The sequence below is a fragment of the Pocillopora verrucosa genome, chromosome 9 (assembly GCF_036669915.1).
Source record: "Pocillopora verrucosa isolate sample1 chromosome 9, ASM3666991v2, whole genome shotgun sequence".
In the NCBI taxonomy this organism is placed as follows: Eukaryota; Metazoa; Cnidaria; class Anthozoa; order Scleractinia; family Pocilloporidae; genus Pocillopora; species Pocillopora verrucosa.
Window position 1 is genome coordinate 947,302 of NC_089320.1, and position 22,443 is coordinate 969,744.

Below are 22,443 nucleotides of genomic sequence, written 5' to 3' on the forward strand. Positions count from 1 at the left end.
TCGGATGTGTGTGATTGCAGATAGAATTCTACATAAACAAATAGAATAACCTGTAACACGCATATTTCTGCCTGTCAAACTGCTCACCGATTGTGCACCTGTCATAAGCTACTTAAAACAGCACAACTTGAGAAAATTTTGGTCGGGGAAGATGTTTTGTGAGGACTGAAAATTGAAATCTTTTAGCAAGACTTTCATCTCTAAGCGTAAGCGGGATTCATCGTTTGGAAGTGTTAAGGAATGATTTAAAGCGTGATTTCAGAGCCGCTTGCTCGTCGGTAATATATGAAAATACAATCATCAAATGGCGAAAACGTTGAAACGAGAATTCTGCATTGAAGTTGGCATCCTCATCCAGTTATGTGGTTTTTACTTCTCTGGAGTCATTCTTCCCATTTGCTGGGGATGTTCTGGTAAGTTGGCCATGTTCTGTACTTAATCAATTCTACATGTCGGTCGGTGTGTTCGTAATGTTTGAGAGCTCTGTTATAGGTAAGCTTTCCATTGTTTCAAGAGCAAACAATCAGATGAAACTTTTTGTGAAGGGGATCTTTGTGAGACCTATTGGAAATTGCTATTTTGAGTTTATCACAAACTCCCTAATAATACAGACTTGATGAGTTGTAGCTTTGTGATAGATAATACAAGGGGCCTTTTGTTCGGAGTCTAGCGGGTTTGTATCCCTTTGGGTCAGACATTACTCTTCCTCTCGAAAAATGACTATGACGTTAACTCGTGTTTCAAATTCTACAGTAACTGGAGCTTGAATTTGAAAGAGTGTTGATTCAGCTACAAAACTCTCTTGAAAGGCTAATGAAGCATCTGCTAGCTAATTGTGAAAACAGGTTAAAATCCAGAAATTCAAATCAAACTTTAGCCTATTTTTTTAAGACTTACAGCGTAAAGTTTCAACTTAATTATGGGTGATTCTCTGCGCTAGACAAACTTCTACTTTACTCCAGTGGCTGAGTTTACTAGGATGAAAATGTCTCAAAGGAGCTCGCCATAAACATAAAGGTAAACGAAATTCGCTTTCATGCTTTTCAAGCTACGTTTTTCCCCGAAAGAACTCGTTACATGGTTATTGAAGGCAGCGACGAGACGGTTATTTTACCAGTGATTTGTGGTCAAATGGACGAATACATTCAAGATCGTTATGTTTATCTGAAATAAAGTTCTTTTAGTTAAAATAAAACGTTTGTTAGGTGGAAAAGGTATACCTCACCCTTCATAACTGAAAACAACGGGAAAATAATCAATTTCTCTTGTCGAGTGATTTGACAAACAGCACACTGGCCATGGTAGGGATTACCTTAGACTCGACATTCTATGACTCTCAAGGTAGTTAATATAAGACGAATTAACCCTTCTGATGTCAAGGTCTCATTTTTCCACGCGCTTAATAGATGATGAATGTCGCTCCATTATCTTCAAAGAACCAGTGCAAGACAAGGTCATAAAAGGCCACTTAATCCGGGCTGTGGAGATACCCAACCGGGGGAGCTGTGACGTGATGTGTTATATAGAGCCCAACTGTGTGTCCATAAATATAGGACCATCTCCTCAAGCAGGGACATACATTTGTGAGTTGAATAATGCCACGGATGACAACAAAGGCTCACATGTTTTACAGAGTAAAAAGGATTACATTTATCTTGGTATTGAGGTAAAGTACTTGATGTACCTAGTGAACAATCCCTCTTTCAAATTGTGTGCATTCAGAGTCAAAACAGAAGTTTGCTTGTAACGCTAGCTTTGTTTCTCAGAGGTCATCCATGGCAGGCCATTACATTGTAAATTAGCGTATGAATTCAAAAAACAAACCAGAGAATGCTGATATCAATTTCATAGATGCCTGGGAAGTTTTGCTTTCACTTAAAGAAAACTGTATTATAAAGACTGATCATTATTTGATGCCTGAAGGGTGGGGGGTGGAGGATTTAAGAAGATCACATGGTTTTCAGAGGGGACGGGAGCTCTTAAACAAAAATTTAATACTAATCAAAAAATCAAAAACCAACAAATTCAATTTTATTTTGAAAAGAATTCCTGCAGCAGCAGTCCCTGTTTCAACAATGGCACATGTCAAGCTGGATACACTAGTAAAGGATTTCGTTGTAAATGTCCTACTGGATTCACTGGCGCATTTTGCAAAGAAGGTAAACCAAAAAAAAATAGATGGGTTGGTGGGAAGTATACGTTAGATAATTACTTCTATTTTGTCTCAGCCTGCAGCTTAGACTTTGAAGATGGAATCGGTGGATGGGAAAGGACAGGCACAGCTTTTGATAACCAACCAACATTTGGTGACAATCCAAAGGCACGCAACAGAGAAAGCGCCAAACAACAGGGGAACTGGTGGATAGGGGGAGCTGAACTTCGACCAAAGGAAAGCGCACTTCCTGGAAAACAACCACCGGATGCGGATTTACCTCAAGGCACTCTAACTTCCCCCTGCTTTCAGATCGTTGGCCATAACATCTCGTTTCTTATTGGTGGGGGCTGCGAGCTAAATGAAATCCGCGCGGAACTTATTGTTAAAAACAAGGTAAGACTCTGATTGCGTTATGTGTTGCAATATTTCCCTTCCTGTCTTTTTTATTCGGCAGCACTGATGCAAAGTTAGTATACAACTATAGCATGAAGACACGAACCATGTCGATGACGATGACGATGATGATATTAACAAAAAAAAAACAATAAGTTAAAAGATAATTTTGAAAACAATAGAAAAAATGGAGTAAAGGTTTTGTTTTTCTGTTGCCTGTTCTAACAAATATAATCGTATCTGTTGAAAGAGGCAAAAGAGTACTAAGCCACTTAATCCAGAGACTCCTAAGAGACCATAACTTTATTCTGTCGCTAACGTCTTAAACATTTTTCAATCGTTCGTTGTTAGGTTGTCAGAACTAAGACGGGAAACTGTTCGGAGACGATGTACCGTAAGAGCTGGGACGTTGAGGAGTTCATTGGTCAATATGCTCAAGTCAGATTAGTTGACGAGAGATCAGCTAACTGGGCTCACATTAACTTTGATGACCTCAGAGGGGATGTCATTTGTCCACCTGTCTGACAAATGTTTGATCGAAAATATTTAAGGAGACAAGGCGGAATAATAAAAATGTGAAATAAAAAATCATTTCCTTATTATCGAGACCATTTGCCTGGTAGCGGGTTTTTTTCACTTTTAGTCACACAATCATGTTATCATGTATTGTGTATTAATATGTAAACCTTTAGAAAATAATAAAAGAATTCCTCCACACCTGTTTTTGATAGAATCTGTACCAAACTCTAGTCCTATCAAGAATCTCGTTCTGTTTTATAGACATTTTATTTTGCCTTGGACAAAGACACCCGGATGAAGGCCCATCAAAATCTTTAAAAAGGTGGATTTGTCTTTCTTTTACAAGTTTTCTCGCCTTTACAGTGAACGTTCACGCCCTCCAAACTCACAAATTATTTGCTGAAGAACTCCTTTGCAACTCTGACTTGACTTACCAAAACTCCTCTTGATTTAACATGTTGCTATCAAAGCAAATCTGTTCTCAATTTCCAGTTTTAAACTTCATCCTTTGCCTAGAAATACGTCACTTTTCCTTAACAATCTCCAGAATCCACTAATGTTCTAAAGGATTCCTGGGAGAGTTTTATTACTACTGTTGAACCTGTAATAAGCGGCTGGCTGTCAAAATCTCCGAATCTGTTTCCTCGTAATCATTGTAATTTTCACCTATTTAGCGGTCGTGGCCACCTTTTACTAAGTCCCAATTGTATTATCTTACACCTGTATGAAACGGTCACTTAATGCGATATTACTCTAATAAAACAAAGAAAAATCATTCAAGTAACTTTTAATCCATTTTTCTCTCCCGAAATAAACGTTTTTGTACATTGAATTATCAATTATGGCATAAGATGGCGTTTTTTTATCGTTTTTTATAATACTCTTCCCTGTGGAAGCTGTATTAAGCGGTCAACCTGCATTTAGCGGTCATTCCGCTATTCCCCACTTAATACAGGGTCGACTGTATTTCAGTAACTGCTGAAGCGGTTTTTCCCGGCCCCTTCCTTTAGGATCAAACTTATGTTGAGCTCGTACAGGGTCGAAGCTTAGCTTTTTAACAAATTAAAGTATATATGCAACACTGCGAACAAAATTACAAACATTTAAATAGAAACATTCTAAATCGAAGTATTGTTGGAAATAATTTGGCCGGTTGTGGCGTTAGAATCAGATTATAAATAATAGGCCAATGAAACCCACATTTTGACAGACTTTAAGTTAGCTCGCTCGCCAATAATTAAGGCTCACTCCGTTTTCAGCAGACGCAATTAGACGAGCAAACTCTTCATTTTCTCAGTGGATATCTTGAAGGCAAACGGATACGTTTAAATTAGGTCGTCTTTTGCCGATCGACGTTAACTTTCAAATGCATCTTGCAGCGCGGAGTTGCGGAGCCGGTAAAGTGATAACCAGAGACATTTAATTGTTGAGAGGTGTTTTTTAGCTGCTTTATTGACCCATGAATATTAGTTGTGCTTCTGTAAAACCAATATAATAGCAATGTCTTCCACTAGATTATGTAAGTACCTATGCAAATTAATATACCTGATGAGAGAGGGTTGAGAAATAACAATTCGGGTGTATACTCGTATAACAATAAATCAATATGGCTCGTATGTGCACAGAATTTAGTCGCTTGATAATCATTAGAATGACGTTTAACTTACATACAGCCTAATCTCGCAGTAGACGAAAAGTAGCCCCACGTAAGACGCTGCGAGACACATTTTTCTCACTAATTTTCCTTTGAACACCTTGACAAGTTTTTGATTATGAATAATTTAACAGCCAACGAGATGTCTTCAAATTGACTTCATGTTGCTTCGTTATTAGATACTTCAGTATTTTAAAGAATTTCGTTGTAACATAAGCCTTCGCCACTATTGCCATTAAAATAAAACGTTATTGTTGAATAATAGGTAATCTTCGCCATTCAGTTGCATTGTAATAAGGGTTTAGTCTTCAATTTTATTAATTAATCAGCCGCTGTATTTAGCTTTGTCATACCACGTTATGCTAAATGGTTATATGTTTTGTTAAAATGATTTCGCATGGAGAGAAATAATTGCAGATGAGCGTGATATCCTGCCTCTTGTGCTGTAAAGATGAAAGAAAATAGATAGCGTTCTCAGATTCTAAAGGCTTCAAATAACGGTTTGCTGGAAAGGAAAGGAACTATTCCGAAGACAATAAAAGTGTTTTACTCATAGCATTCGTGTGATTGGCTGCATAGTTAATGAATGATCCCCGCTGGCGTCTTTGTTACCAACGTCGTAAGTGATCCACACCATTAAAGGAGCACCTGTCTAAGCCACTAACAACAACACGACCATCTTCTTGAGAACATTCTGTTGAACAAACCAACTGGAGTCCCTTCAAGTTTGCCAACATGTACGAAAACGCCTTTAGCTGTACAGACATGGCAATTTTTAAAATGTTGTAAACTGTTAATTCAATGCGTGACCGGTAATCTTTTATTCTAGATCACAAGCAAGTGGCGGAAACGTGCAGGCTGAGTATGGAAGCTTCCGTTTTACTTTTAAGCTTTCTCTTTTATAGCGGTTTTATTATTCCGTTATCCTCTGGATGTTCCGCAGGTAAGTCGACAAAGTTTTGAATTTGTTTTCCTGATATTCGTTTAATTCATTTCCACAGTTTGAATACCTCCTGTAAATATAACTTTTTTTTTTATTCGTTAGGGATGGACGGCTATGTCTAGTCACAAGAGAGTTTTACAAAGATTATTGTCGATTAAAATATATTACAAAATACTCATTTGTGCCGTAGCTGGGTGTTTGTACCGCCAAATTAGTATTTGCGCCGCAGTTGGCGGCACAAGAATCTGACGCAATGATCAAATTTCCAATAGTAGTTCATATACATTGGGATCGATTTGAAAAGAGATGTTAATTATTTGCTTTCCTCTTTGACGGTCATCTTGCTTCTGGTTCTCACAACTTACTTTGATGTACATTCAAAATCTTACAGAGATACCCACTGAGGCAAAATCTTTCTTAAGCGAAAAATTGAAGGAGAACTTTCAATCTCCCAGGATGCCGTAGCAGAGAAAACTCTCACAGTGCAAAAAAAAAAACAACAACAACAACAACAACAACAGGAAGCCATGATCCAGCGTCTGTCGAGGCAAATTAACTTTTTTGGAGATATTACCCAGCCATTGAAACCAATTTCTCTAAACCAAAACAGTACATTAACTTTACCATTTCATTCTCTTTTGCTATTTGAATACTAAGCAGGTGAAGAATGTCGATCCATTGTTTTCAAAGAACCACTTAAGGGCAAAGTCATAGAGGGGCACTTAATCAGGCTTGTAGAGGTACCCCACCAAGGGAGATGTAACGTGCTGTGCTATATGGAGCCCAATTGTGTGTCCATAAATTTGGGGCCTTCGCAAGGAGGCAACTACATTTGTGAGTTAAACAATGCTTCGGACGAAAGTCCAGGCTCATCCGTCCTTCAGAGGAAACAAGATTATACTCATTTAAGCATCGAGGTAAAGTAAATTATTTCAGACGGCGAACAATTCTTGTGGGCGATAATTTTGTGGGATCACTTCTCAAGCGATCCCTGCAATCCTTGGTTTGAATTAAGGTGATTCTTCAGTGTTGTACCGGGCATTACGTGAAACGTTTTGACCCGATTTTGTATGAGATTGAGTGATTTTTCCACAGATTATATATTACATTGTTCCATAAGTTCTATCGACTCTCTACCTATCGCTCGAGTGTTTCAGTTTAACGTTCGTTTAAAACTACCGCAAAATATACTATGAACCGATGAAATAACGCATGTGATTAGTACCAATACGGGAATGAATTGGGTGACATTGGCCATTCATATCCGTTTGGTGACCTATCTTCTGTGTGGTTGTACCAATGCAGGAATGAATGGGGTAAGATTAGCCCATCATATCTCTTTGGTGACCTATCTTTTGCATGGTAGTTTTCGAAACACTTAGGGAAAATAAGGAATCACCTAAACAAGGGAGAATACCAAAGCTACGGTACACCAGTGGTGTCATCTGTACAACGTTAAAACGAGAAAATTCCAATACGGAAATGGATGGGGTGACATTGGCCCATCATATCTCTTTGGTGACCTATCTTGTGTTTGGTAGTACCAATACGGGAATGAATGCTAACAGACACCAGTGGTTTATCTGTACAGCGTTAAAACGAGAAAAATCAAAGAACCCGTGGCTAAAAAGAATAGGAGCCATTCTAAATAAATCAACCACTACTCGACCAACGAAATATCCAGTAACTCGATCGACCGATTTTCTGGTTTAGTGATCAACAAGTGTAACTGATTCTAGTCTTCACTTGATCAAAAAGCATGAAGAAATTATCACTCCAGCAAGACTGTGTTACTTTAGAATAAATAATAGCTAACCATAGACATTTATAATACGCAGTCCTTTTGTCTTGAACAGAATCCATGCAGCAGCAGTCCTTGTTTCAACAATGGAACTTGTCATGCTGGATACACCGATAAAGGATTTCGTTGCAAATGTCCTTCAGGGTTCACTGGCGCATACTGCAATAAAAGTAATTGAGTACAAACCTGTAAAGTTAACTCAATACCAAATGTAACCATAGGGTATTCTGGGGGATAAAAAATTCCGTATTTTTTCTTTTTTTCTATTGTAGCCTGTAGCTTTGACTTTGAAGATGGAATCGGTGGATGGGAAATGACAGGCACAGCTTTCATTTATCAACCAACATTTGGTGACAATCCAGCAGCACGCTACAGAGAAAGCGCCCAGCAACAAGGGGACTGGTGGATAGGGGGAGCTGAGAATCGACCCCGCGAAAGCGATCCAGCAGGATGGCAGCACCCAGCTGATGCCGACCCACCCCAAGGAACTCTCATTTCTCCTTGTTTCCGTATCGTTGGCAGCAATATCTCGTTTCTCATCGGTGGAGGATGTAACATAAGTGATATTCGTGCGGAACTTATTGTCAAAAACCAGGTGAGATTATTCACTTTGACCATCATGTTTCCTTTGATTCTAATGAAGCAGTTTAGGTAGATTTGTCAAAGTATCAGAGCTTTTGAGCTTCGTCACATCCATGAGATTTGCATGGTTTACAATGAGCTATTTACACGGAAAAAAAATCTATTAAAAAAACAAAGAGATCTAGTGTCGAAATCGTTTGGTTTTTACTTCCCAAATATATTTTTACCTTATAAATAGCTTATTTTGAGTTTCCTCAAGAGAGGTTCCACGAGGGAAACAACCTCGCGTCTGAGGTTTATTTGTCTTTAGCATACACAACATTGAAACGACAGAGCAGAGCATCGCAATCAGCAAGGTCGATGCCGTAATGTCTTGATTTCAACAGTAAGAGGTTGCTCTTCCTTTGAATTAAAGTATGATACAATCATGACAGACATGTCAGCACTGATCGAAACAAAGGTTTAAAACTGTTTGATATGTTTGTTGTTACATGTAGGTTGTCAGAACAGAAACAGGCAACTGTAAAGAGACAATGTATCGTAAGAGCTGGGACGTAAAAGAATTCATTGGTCAATACGCCCAAGTCAGACTAGTTGATGAGAGGAATTGTTGTTGGGGTCACATCAACTTTGATGACCTCAAAGGAAACATCATTTGTCCTCACTATTTAAACGAAAACAACTGAAGGGAAAGTAAGGGCACAAAGGATAAGCGTTTTTCAGGTTTTTACAGATAGTCACCTTCTGACAGTAAGGTTTAACAGCTTTTGATATTGTGTGGTTCTTTTGTAGAGAACTTGCTTTGTGTTAGCATAGATAGGCACACTCACGCTGTTTGTAGGAAAAGTAGAAAAGTATTATGAAACAATTTTATACGCGTGGCAAAAAAAGCTGTACGTATCATCCACTTGTTACGTTGAATTACCACGACAAAATGAGAGTCTTTTGCTTTAGATGCTAGCAATCATATCATATTAAAGTGCTTCTTGTTTTGTTGAAATTTCTGTTGAAGGCTCTTATGAACACTCAGCATTTACTTTGAAAAATCCTTGGCTGTAAAAACTCCTGGTAGATTTTGTTCAGGATACAGATTGTAGTCCTTTTTGTTTAAGCTTCCAAAACAGGTTCCAAAATAGCGCAATAGTTTTCTCTAATTAAAAACCAGTATCGAGGGTACAAAGATCATGTTATCAAAACAGCCAAGGTAGATTGATCAACGCATGTGAGATATGGTTTTTCAAAATTGCGAATCTTACACTGCATTTTTTAAGTTCAATCCATTTCAATCAGCACACGCAGTGCCATATTAGCACCGATTCCGACACACACAAAATTCCTTTCAATATAATATGCTATCCACGTCAGCAGTGATCGTAACAAGGGTATAAGAGTTTTTGTGTTTGTCAATACGTTAAGGTTGTCAGAAATGAGGCAGGTAACTGTTCAGAGACTATTTACTATAAGAGCTGGAACGTAGAAGAGTTTCCTGGTTAATACGCCCAAGTCAGATTAGTTGATAAGAGATGTATTAGTTAGGGTCACAGTGCCTTTGATGACCTTAAATGAGTCATCATTTGTCCTCACTAAAAGAAGTAGAAGTGAAGGCAAAAAGGATTAGCGGCTGTTGAAACCAACTTACCCCTTCAAGTCAGGTCTTTGGGCGGAATCACCTTAAAAGTAGGTTATAACAGCTTTTGACGTTGTATAGTATTTGCTTTGTGCCAGCATTGAGACAATTTTATGTGCGAGACAGGAAATTTTATAATCATGTCTTCCAATCGTTATAGAAGTGTACCGCGGCAATAAGAAGTCTCTTGCTTTAAATACCAGTAGTCACATCATGTGACAACCCACCTTTAACTTAATATGTATAAAAACTCTCATTAGATTTTATATAGGGCTGCAGAGGTCAAAATAGGTTGCAGTATAGTGCAATAGTTTCCCTTATCATGCGAAAGCCAGTATCAAAGCCGCACAGATCATGTTAATGTAGTATGTAATGGTAAGTATTTCACACTGAAAAAGAGGTTCTCCCTTTGTTCTTAGTCTTGGAAACCTCGCAAGATCTTGTATCGGACCATTTTGATTTTTTACATTTTGTTACTTTTACCCTCCTTTCTGTTGTACTCAGTTCAACCAATGAAATGTAGAACAGCTGTAAGTTTATGGCGACTAGGGGTTACTTCCAGTTAGTAATATCTTACATAACGTGATTTTAAAATGGCTCAGACTGGCGGGAGTCAAACAAACCTGACACAATTGTTGCAGAGAAGCACAATTTTGGAATAAAGAGAAACAAATGTGCTTTGTCCACCTGAGAGTTGGAAACGAGCTGTGATTGGCGGAATGAAGTCAATTCGATTAAAATGTCTCAAAAACATTGAGAAAACTTTATCAAATTTCTTTGTTTGTCTCCTTGTCAGTGTCCATATTTGGGTCTTGCAATTTTTGATCTTCGGTAACTTATACCGTAGAAAATTGTGAGAGCTGATCACTCACCAGTGCTTCATTACCTTTTTAGCTTTAAGAAATTTCACGAGTGAAAAAATTATTACGTTATTTTAAAATAGAGTGGCGGGAGTCAAACAAACCTGACACAAGTGTTGCAATTTTTTTTTTCTACAGAGTTAGAAACGAACTGTAATTTGTGGAATGAAGTTAATTCGATTAAAAATTCTCTAAAAATTTACATAATCGAAAGAACTGACCACTAACGCCCTAAAAATCTATCAGTACTTCATTATTTATTAGCTTTAAAAAAATTTTAAAGTAAAAAGATGTTTAATTTTATCTTTTTTGCATAAATATAATTTTGGAATATGTACATCACAGTTTGATCAATCGGTTTTAACCATAAAAAAACATAATTAAAAGTTTCATTTTAAATCTTATTCAGGAATATTTACTCGGAAAGTGCATGCACAGAGTGTGTTTTTAGTGAGGCAGGGTTAATAACAATAGAGAAATTTGACTCCCAATAAAAATACATTTCAAAATATGAACACCTTTGACTTGTATTTTTCTGTTTCATAGGGCCATCCCTTTACAATGAAATATTGCCAAATCGTATTCAATTGATCGCTTTGCTTCGGATCGGAAAAATATAATAAAGAGATAAGTTAACCAAACGGTGTCATGTTGCGTCCGTTCTTTAATGCCGTCTTAAACGAAGAAAGACCCGCTAGTACACCATAAGATCAAGTCGTTCGGCCAAGTGAGTAATAATATACACGAAAAAATTACACGCTTCTGATTTGCTGAAAAAGAGTCCATTTTTTTTATATAAAACGAGAGTAACGTTGTGAAACTAGTGTAAATTACAAACAGCCGCAGTGCATGCACTGTGGAAATTTCGCCTGCTTGATTTTCTCTGATGGTTTTTCCAAGTGAATTATTACCAAGTAATAGCAACACTTCTCGTTCAATTTGGTGAAAATAAGTACTTGCAAATTTTACAAAACCTATAAATTGCACTCGCCTTACGGGCTTCTGCAATCATGTTGTCTTTGAAAAATTTACTCCTGCTTATTGACACTAAACTGAAATTATGTTCTTAGCTATACTTAAACTGGAAACAAGGTCAAAGACGACCCCTGTAGTCCCTGTATATACGAAGTTGGCTGTCCGTTTAACTTCAACTTTTCTTTTGTCAAAATCTTTTTCGCCCCAGTTGTCTTTTGTCGATCAGAGTGACCATGTTGGGAACGGTGAATTTTTTTCTTTTGTTATTCTACTGCAGGTGATTCGATAACCCAAGGAAAGACCACATATCTGACATCCTTTCGAGTAAACAGTGTACTCGGAGTCAAAATGTACATAATTAAGAAACGTAATTAAAAACTATTACTCAAGTCAGTCGGTGTATGATTTATATGTAATAAGGTGCAATTTAAGTGCAATTCATCACATTTCTCAAACATGTTCATAATTCTGAGAATTTAGGTCTAGTTTATGCTGGAAATCAAAGAAGTATGAGCAGAACAAAGATCGTTAGACTTCTGTTCACTGTGTTCTCTTGATTTCGAATTATGAATTTAATATTTGTGACTTGAATTCCACCTGTTCGGAAAGTGGTTTTTATTTCTGTTTATACACGTACGCACCATCTCATAAATCATAATAAAAAATAGACACGTTTAAGAAGCTTATTTTCAACCTTTAAATGATTATTTATCGACCAATATGGAAGAATTTACATAAAATCCTGTAGGAAAAATCTTGGCGCCAACTAAACGTTGCCCGGGACACTTAAGGGGCAGGTATTGAAATCCCTCGTCACTGATGAAAATGCTAATAGGGGTTATCATTAAGTGACATTTATTAAGGGATGCTTGGAAAAGCGGAACTCGAACTCATATTGTAGATGCAGAACACTTAAGACCGGCACATGGGTTTTCCGATTTGATAGGGGGCTATAATGAACTTTTACAACCTGTTAAAAAGTAATGGTGATCTGGTATTATCTTTAATTTACAGCGATCACAAACAATTTAGAGGCAAATTGTCATTCACCAGGTGATATTATTTACAATTCATAATCAAAATATTATGAATGTGAGGCTATTTTGCATTCATTACAGATTACCAAAAAACGATGGCTCAAGCTGTCAGACGAGACTTTCAATAAGGTAGGGGACTGAATTCAATTGTGTATTCGTTTTTGTTCTTAGTAATTTTTTAATTGAAACAAAGTACAAACTTTCTGAATGGTGGTCCACGCCAAAGAAACTCAAATATCTGTGCTTTAATTTACTCTTTAAAGGCAAGAGACCTTTTTTTTTATTAGTTTTGATATAAAATTGAAGAGGAATAGCTGGAAACCAGATGTTATTTTACAACTAATACTCAAATCTCAAGACTCAAGATCTCTGGACAAGAACCACTCGAACAGTTAAAAATGTCACCAATATACAAAAAAAGGAAGACTGAAAAAAGTAGTTTATCAATAACCTAGAGTTGCTCTCGGCTGTGCCTTGTGGTCTCCAAACTTTCCACGTGTATCCACAACGTCATATACGCACCCTAAGCATGGATTAATTCTTTATTCCTACAGGAAAAATGCCGTGGCCAAATTTTTGTTTCTTTATCTTGGCTTTCTTCGCGGGCTGCGTATCTGCTAATGAACAGTGCAGGATGGAGATCAACATTCAAGGCATGAAACTTGAAAATTTTGTGTTTAAAAGAATGTCAGCATCAGCTCCTCACATCTGTGATATTCGATGTGGACAAGAAATCACCTGCCAAAGCTATAACTACAACAGAAAGGAAAAGATCTGCGAATTGAACAACCGCACCAAAGAGGCGAGGCCTGAAAGTTTTCGCTCGGCTCCTGGTTGGTTTTACATCCGGCGTTTAAACGGGAGAGGTATGTTTTAAGCTAAAGAATGTTTACGAGGAAAATTTACCCCTAAATTATATTTTAGAGCGCAGTATGTAGTTGCCGATGTAGTGGGAAGGCCTTCTCGTTCACACGTTATGGCCGAGAGCAAAGTGTTTTCCGGTCCAGCGCGACCGAATTCAGACAAGGAGCGTTTAATCCTAAGACTGTCGTTCTTCTTCTGGCTGACAATTTTACCATCTTGCATCACGCCGGACCGTAAGCCAGCTCATGCAAGTTTTTCCGGCTCTGTTCGCGTGATCGCGTACGCCCCTCAAGAGAAAAGTTTTTGGAAGACTACAATGCATGGGTTCAAATTTTAACTTCAAAATGTTGTTTTAATTTTTTCATCGTGTTTTGCTTTAAAGTTTCTGTGTTTTCACGGTGTCACTGTGAGCAACCCTGACAGGTGCTTCTTTAGGACATTTACAGTTTTTTAACAAATTTAATTTTCAAGGAAACTGTTGAATTAGATTTTTCCGATAAACTTATCTTACTGGTTCTGTGTTTTAACACGTTTGAAAAAATGTTAGTTCTGATGCTTAAATGAGAGAAATGAAAGTGGGAAAAAAGGTAGGTTGAATTCGTGAAAACGTTAAGTTATTCATAAATGATATTTACCTTTGATGTTTTTATATTTGATAGTATTTTTCCAATGTTTTTAACATGCTACAATTATCGTTTTACCCTTCGCTTTCAGAGATGGGAAAGAGAGCCAACTGTTTTACTAGCCCAATAAACCCACGAGTTTTCTTTATTTTGACCGTTTTCTACCGCTTTTTGCGACTCTGTCGCTGACACTGTCCATAACTTACGAACTCTTCTGTAAGTTCGCTCCGAGCAATTTTCTTTCTTGCGCAGAATTAAACCGTGCAATCCCAAGCGGGTACGATGGGCCCAATTTACCCTCTCAGGTAGCCAATCAGAAGACAGGATTCGCTTCAGAATGCCCAAGGGCATTGGCAGCGATATAAAAACAACTAATACTGATAGAGTCGTCAGTATTTCTCGTCAGAATTAAATTAACATGTAGTCTAAGTATTGCCAGAAGTAAATTATCCTTTATCAACCTTTTAAATTACTTTTCTTAGCTTACGTTATCTTTTTTCTTTAGATATTGACGAGTGCGCAAATTCCAGCATCATTTGTGGTGTGAATGCGACCTGTGTAAACACAAATGGCTCTTATGGTTGTAGTTGCAAGGAAGGATCAGTTGGAGATGGTGGTGGTTGTTCAGGTAAACTAAGTTTCTTTAGGAAGGAATGAGAATTTGCTAAGAGATTGTATGCTCACTGAATTACGTCCCAACTGTCCAGGCTGCGCAGGAATTGGACCAAGGGGGCGGAGACCCCGAAATGTCAATCAAAGGTCACCAGCCCTCACTTCTGATGCCAAAAGAGTTTGGTAAAAACGTCTTTTTAAGGGTCTCCTCCCTGGAGAAAAAGCGATTTTCTGGCCCTGGCAGCGCGGAAATTAGGTCGAGGGGGCGCAAATCCAAAATAGTCGCCAAACAATCACCTATCTCACAAGTGAAGAGCTTTAAACTGTCTTGGTTATCCATTGCATCAATATTGGAACAAAAAGAAAGTAAACTGGAGTTTCTGAGCATAAATCCTCAGCTCATGAAACACGAATTACCGCTTCACATAACTTCAGAAAGACAGCTAGTGTTTTATAAATGAATAAAGGGGTAAGTTTCTAAAGAAATCGTGGTGCTGCTTCGGTGGGAGAGTATAGCAGGTATTTTAGTGTTAACAACTGAGTTGAAAACGTAAATTAACCACCGTAAAGGGTAAAAAAGCGGACGTTTCTAGCGTTAGCCCTTCGCCAGAGCGATTGGAGGAATTGTGGTTTGTGTGTGGGTTTATATGCAGAAAGTGGAGCTACGCCATTTATTGGAATATGGTGACGAGAAAACAGCAATAAATCAGTTGAATGAAAAGCGCTCGTTTGCCATATGATTATTTAAGGGAAAGTCTAAATATATAGCAAAGCACTTGGTGCATGGTCACTCGGGAAACTAGTTAGTTTTGTTTTCCCTCGAGTCCTGATGTTCCCCCTTCGTCTCGGGAAACATCAGGACTCTCAGGAAAACAAAAATAAATGTTTCCCTAAGGACCATACATTAAGTATCTATTGTTCCATACTCTCTACCTATCGTCCAAGTGTTTCTTTTTAAAAATGTAAATGTACTGTAAACCGATAGTACCAATACGGAAATGAATGAGGTAAGATTGGCCCATCATATCTCTTTGGTGACCCATCTTTTGTATGGTAGTTCTCGAAACAGAGATTGGTAACAAACACTTTAGGAAAATTAGGAATTACTGAGAATGGGAGCTATTCTTAATAAATCAACCCCTACTCGACCAACAAAATATCCAGTAAATCGATTCAGATCGATTTTCTGGTTTAATGATCAACAAGTTTAACTGATTCTAGTTTGCAATTGATGAAGAAGTTATCACTCCAGCAAGACTGTTCCTTTGAGAATAATTAATAACTAACCATACATAATTATAATACGCAGTCATTTTGTCTTGATAAGAATCCATGCAGCAGCAGTCCCTGTTTCAACAAAGGCACATGTCAGGCTGGATACACTGATAAAGGATTTCGTTGTAAATGTCCTTCAGGGTCCACTGGCGCATACTGCGATAAAGGTAATTGAATGCAAATTTGTAGAGTGGACCGAATGAAACCATAGGATATTCTGGGGATGACAATTTCATTTTTTTTTCTTTTCCTTTTTTTGTTTTTAATGTAGCCTGCAGCTTTGACTTTGAAGATGGAATCGGCGGATGGGAAATGACAGGCAGAGCTTTCATTTACCAGCCAACATTTGGTGACAATCCAAAAGCACGCGACAGAGAAAGCGCACAGCAACAAGGGGACTGGTGGGTAGGTGGAGCTGAGAAACGGCCCAGAAAAAGCGATGTTCCGGGAGGACAGCACCCAGATAAGGCCGATCCACCCCAGGGAACTCTCATTTCTCCTTGTTTCCGTATCGTTGGCAGAGATATCTCGTTTCTCATCGGTGGAGGATGCAGCATAAGTGATATTCGTGCGGAGCTTATTGTCAACAATCAGGTGAGATTATTCTCTTTGACCATTATGTTTCATTTGATTATTTTGAAACAGCCTGGGTAGATTTATCAAAGCATCAGAGATTTGGTCTTTCAAAATTGCGAAACCATTTTGAGCTTCGTGATATCCATGAGATTCGTTTAGGTTTACAATAAGCTTTTTACAAGGAAAAAAATATATTTAAAAAAGGAAAGCCAAACGTTTTCGACATTAGATCATCATCAGGATAAATAATGGTGTCCCTGAAAATGATAATGTTGAAAACTTTCAGTTTTTACTTTTCAAATATATTTTTGCCCTATAAATAGCTCATTTTGAATTTCCTTAAGAGAACTCGCGTCTGGCACACTTTATTTGAACATTGTAATCAGCACATTCAGTGCGATAATGTCTTGATTTCAATAGAAAGAGGTTGCTCTTTATTTGAATTGATGTATGATACAGTCATGATATATATGTCAGGATTGATCGAAACAAAGGTTTAAAACTGTTTGCTATGTTTGTGGTTACATGCAGGTTGTCAGAAAAGAAACAGGGAGCTGTAGCGAGACAATGTATCGTAAGAGCTGGGACGTAAAAGAATTCATTGGTCAATACGCCCAAGTCAGACTAGTTGATGAGAGGGATTGTTGTTGGGGTCACATCAACTTTGATGACCTTAGAGGGGATATCGTTTGTCCTCACTACTTAGATGAAGACAACTGAAGGGAAAGTAAGGGCACAAATGATAAGCGTTCATCCAGTTTTTACAGCTAGTCACAAGGTGACTATACAGTAAGGGTCAACAGCTTTTGATATTCAATGGTTCTTTTGTACAGCAATTGCTTTGTGCTAGCATAGATAGGCACACTCACTCTGTTTATAGGAACAGTAGAAAAGTATTATGAAAACAATTTCTCGTGGCAAAAAATGGCCACGAGAAATTGTTTTCATAATATGTTATCCACTTTTTATTTTGTATTGCCGTGAAATTTTTTAAAATGAGAGTCTTTTGCCGTAGATGCTAGCAATCATATCCTCTTAGAGTGCTTTTTTTGGTTGAAATTCTGTTGAAGGTATGAATACTCGACATATTTACTTTGAAAAGTCCATAGCTGTAAAAACTCCCGTTAGATTTTGTTCAGGATTACAGACAGAAGTCATTTTCGAGTAAGCTTCCAAAACAGGTTCCAAAATAGCTCAATAGTTTTCCCCAAAGACCAGTATCGAAGTTACAGATATCGTGTTATTGAAACAGCCAAGGTAGACTGATCAATGTAACGTATCTGAGATTTGGTTTTTCAAAATTGCCAAACTTGTATTGCATTTTTTAATTGCAATCCATTGCAATCAGCATACGCGATGCCATATTAGAATTGATTGCGACACAAAAAATTCCTTTAAATACAGTCATGTTACCTACGTCAGCAGTGATCGAAACAAGGGTATAAAAGTTTTTTTTGTTATTACATTAAGGTTGTCAGAAATGAGACAGGTAACTGTTCAGAGAGTATGAACCGTACGAGCAGCAACGTAGAAGATTTAATTGGTCAACACGCTCAAGTCAGACTAGTTTATAAGAGATCTGCTAGTTGGGGTTACATTAACTTTGATGGCCTTAAAGGAGATAACATTTGTCTTCGCTAACTGAGGCAGAAGTAAGGGCAAAAAGAATTAGTGGCTGTTGAAACTAACTTACCCTTCAAGTCAGGGTTTTGCAAATAGTCACCTCGGAAGTAGGTTACAACAGCTTTTGACGTTGTATAATACTTGCATTGTGCCAGCATTGAGACAATTTTATGTGCGAATGTAACAATCATGTCTTGGTTTACCGCGACAATACGAAGTCTCTTTCTCTTAATGCTTGCAGCATATCGTTTTAAAACTCACCTTTTTTCGATGTGCAGAAATTTCTGTGGTAAGTCCTCAAGGACACTGGATATCCATTGCTGTCATAAACTCCAAGTAGATTCTATTTAGGGCTACAGAGGTCAAAATAGGTTACAATATAGTGCAATAGTTCCCCATATCATGTGAAGGCCAGTATTAAAGCCGCAAAGATCATGTTTATGTAGTGTGTAATGGGTGGTATTTCACGTTATAAAATTTTCAAAGAAATGCACGAGCCGTGATTGGTCAGAACGAGTTCATTGTATTTCCATAGAGCACGCACCTTACGTCACACGAGTGCACTGTTGAGATACAATGCACGCAGCCTACGTCATCGGTACGAGCACGCAATTCACGATACATTTTATAAAAGAAATAAAAAAACTTGTTACTGGAGCATTGTTTAGTTATATAAGCACTTGAAATTTTTTTAAGAACACTCGAGAAGTACGAGAGGCTCTCGCTTTCGGCTCGTGCTTCTCAATACTTCTCTTGTCTTCTTAAAAATTCCCGCGTGCTTATATAACCCAACAATGTACTCAGTGCGTTTTTTATTTCTTTGTCAAAAAACGAGGTTTCTCCTTTGCTCTTAGTCTTGGAAACCTGGCAAAAAATTTTTATCAGGCCATTTTAATTTCTTACACTGTGCTACTTGAACGTCTTTCTGTTGTACTCAGTTCAACCAATAAATTGTTAAACAGCTGTAAGTTTATGGCGACTAGAGGTCTCTTCCTTGTAAGCAGAGATCTTTGATCAAAGTTGCCAAATTGTAAATACTACAGTTCTAAATGTTTCCATGGGACGAGAGCCTACTTCTAGTTTGTAATATATTACGTTATGTGACTTTAAAATAGGGACCTTAAGCAAACCACCACGGCGACGGCAACGAGGACATAGGAAAACAAAAGATCTAGTTGGCAGAACAATAGCTCAACACGTGCGTTTTAAACTTTGTACATTTCTTAGCCGTCCCAGGTAAAACAACAACGAGAAATCACCACAATTTGCGTCGTCTGCGAACCGAAACCGCGATGGCAAATTATTTTAATTTCCATTTGGAACTCAATGCTTATTTTATAAGTTATGCTGAAGTTGAGGGTATGGCGCCGTATGAGATGGTAAACAAATGCAGCCATTTTTGAAATACTAATTAAAAGCAGAAACTAATTTTTTAAACGAAGTCTTCCTTGGTGTTGCCGTCCTGACTGCTTACGGTCCCTATTAGATAAGCTACGCCGTAGCAAATTGTAGAAACTGATCACTTACCCGCTGAAAATCTATCAGCACTTTATTTTTCATTACCTTAAAAAAATTTCAAAGCAAATAGATTTAATTTTGTCTTTTTGTGTAAGCATAATTTTAGAAAGTGTACATCACAGTTTGGTCCGTCAGTTTTAACCATGGAAACATATAATTGAACTTTTCATTTTAAATCTTATTCAGGAATATTTACTTGGAACGTGCGTGCAGAGTGTGCTATGAGTGAGGAAAAGGTTGATTTGAATACAGAAACTTTATTCTTAATAAAAATACACATCAAAACATCGACACTTTGGACTTGTATTCTTCTGTTTCATAAGGACGTCCCTTTACAATGACTCATCTTTCCGAACCTTATTCTATTGATCACTTTGCTTCGGAATTGAAAAAATGTAATAAAACGATGGGTGAACCAAACGGTGTCCTCGTGACTTGGACCATGTAAAGACCTTTTTCAGCGTCTGTTTTTTTATGACGTCTTAAACGAAGAAAGACCCGCTAGTCACTATGAGATAAGGTCATTCTGCCACGTGAGTAATAAGATACAGGAAAAAAATTACGCGCTTCTGATTGGCTGAAAACAAGTCCATTTTTTGATGTAAAACGTGAACAACGTTGTAAAGCGAGTGCAAATTACAAACTGTGCCTTCACTGTCAAAATTTCGTCTGCTTGGTTTTCTGTGATGCTTTTTTCAAGGGAATAATTACCAAGTTATAGCAACACTTTTCGTTCAATTTGGTGAAAATAAGCAAAGCTTTTAAATTGCACCCACCCTCCCGGCTTCTGCAATTATGTTGTCCTAGTAAAATTTATTGGTGCTTATTGACACAAAACTGCACTCGAAATTATGTTATTGGTTGAATTGGAAACGAGGTCAAAGACGATTCTCTCTACTTCCTGTAATACGAAATTGGCTGTCTGTTTAACTTCAACTTTTCTTTTGCGGCAACATTTTTCGCTCCAGTTGTCTTTCGTCAATCAGCACGTCCATGTTAGGAACGGTGAGTTTTGGTTTCTTGTTATTCTACCGCAGTTGGAGCTCGATCTCCCAAGGAGAGACCACATATCTGACGTCGTTTCGATCAAACAAAGCATTCGGAGTCAGACTGTACTAAAACATAATTAAAAACTATTACTCAAGTCTGTCGGTGTATTATTTATATTTATAAAATGATTCAAATAGTACGCGCGCTCTGATTGGCCATAAAACCATTTTACATGAGCGTATGTAAACACGGTTTTCGTTTCTCTTTCATTAGTTATTTTTTAAAAGAAATGTTAAATGGTTTCCGTGTTTACATAGCCTGATGTAAACACTTGGGAGGTTGGGAGAACACTCGATAAGTTGGAAACGACTCCACATCAGGCTATGTAAACACGGAAATCATTTTACATTTCTTCAGTAATAAGGTGCCGTTTAAGAGGAATTTATCACATTGCTCGAACACGGTCATAATTCTAAAAATTTAATCCAAGTTTTTGCTAGAAACCGAAGAAGTATGAGTAAGAAAAGATTGTTGGACTTCTGTTCACTGTTCTCTCTTGAGCTCGAATTATGAATTTGATATTCCACCTGTTCGGAATATTTAGGTTTATACGCGCCATCTCATAAATCTTAATAGTAAACCGTTTATGAAGCTTATTTTCAATCTTTAAATGGATAATTATCGGCCAATAAAGAGGAATCTATATAAAACCCTTGAGAAAAAGTCTCGGCACCATCAAAACGTTGCTCGGGTCATTTAAGGGGGCAGTTATTGAATTCACTCGTCACTTATGAAGATGCTAATAAGGGTTATCATTTATTGACATTTATTAAGGGATGCTTGGAAAAGCGAAACTGGAACCCATATTGTGGACGCACTATACTTAAAGACGGCTGATAGGTTTTCCTATTTGATAAGGGGCTATAGTGAACTTTTTATCAACCTGTTTAAAGTAATGGTGTTCTGGTATTATCTATAATTTACAGCGATCACAAACAGTTTAAAGGCGAATTGTCATTCACCAGGTGATATTATTTACAATTCACAATGAAAATATTATGAATATGAGGCTAATTTGCATTCATTACAGTTTATCAAAAAACAATGGCTTAAGCTGTCAGACTAGACTTTCAGTAAGTTAGGGGATTGAATTCAATTGCATATATAAATATATATGCATGCTCACTAGTTTTTCTAGTTTGAGCACTCTGGCATGGCTTAGATGATCCCACATATGTGGGATCACTTGAGGTGGCTATATGGTCTTACCTCCATCCTAGCATCAGCACTGCACTGATGAGGCCCAGAAGGCCGAAACAGTACTGTCTGCAGTTAAATATATATATATATATATATATATATATATATATATATATATATATCATACATACATACATACATACATACATACATACACACACACACACAAATATATATATATATATATATATATATATATATATATATATATATATATATATATATATAATTTGCACAATGGAGAATGTGCTTCCGTTTTCAACGCTTTATTAAAGACCCGACGCGTTTCGGCATTTGCCTTCCTCAGGGGCCTTAACATGCAATTGTTACAGAGTCGTAATTGGTTAATTGTGTGACGTAGTACAGTGCATATTGCTTAATTAAATGCTGGGTAAAATCTCTCGTAAACAATTAGTGTTTCTAATTGGTTAACAGTTTTAAAACCTTTATAACGTATGTTATAAACAATTTATGTACCTAAAACTTTATAAAGGTTTTCGCGTAAAAGCTTTATCCAGTTCTTTTGTTTAGTCCATATGGCTGAAAGGAGTTTAAT

General features: G+C 37.4%; 1 protein-coding gene across 1 annotated transcript in view; it reads left to right on the forward strand.

Annotated features, from left to right (window-relative positions):
• Positions 1–121: 121 nt before the first annotated feature.
• The window catches only part of LOC131771091 (uncharacterized), a 30,298-nt gene continuing 7,976 nt past the window's right edge, over positions 122–22,443 (forward strand). Inside the window, exons 1-14 of the mRNA XM_066171863.1 lie at positions 122–413; positions 1,407–1,666; positions 2,045–2,159; positions 2,229–2,548; positions 2,900–3,067; positions 5,410–5,458; positions 5,551–5,664; positions 6,322–6,581; positions 7,521–7,635; positions 7,738–8,060; positions 8,545–8,725; positions 13,101–13,412; positions 16,192–16,514; positions 17,028–17,214. Coding sequence (XP_066027960.1) covers positions 305–413; positions 1,407–1,666; positions 2,045–2,159; positions 2,229–2,548; positions 2,900–3,067; positions 5,410–5,458; positions 5,551–5,664; positions 6,322–6,581; positions 7,521–7,635; positions 7,738–8,060; positions 8,545–8,725; positions 13,101–13,412; positions 16,192–16,514; positions 17,028–17,214 — 2,836 coding nt within the window. The 5' untranslated portion in view covers positions 122–304. The remainder of the gene's footprint in view (positions 414–1,406; positions 1,667–2,044; positions 2,160–2,228; positions 2,549–2,899; positions 3,068–5,409; positions 5,459–5,550; positions 5,665–6,321; positions 6,582–7,520; positions 7,636–7,737; positions 8,061–8,544; positions 8,726–13,100; positions 13,413–16,191; positions 16,515–17,027; positions 17,215–22,443) is intronic.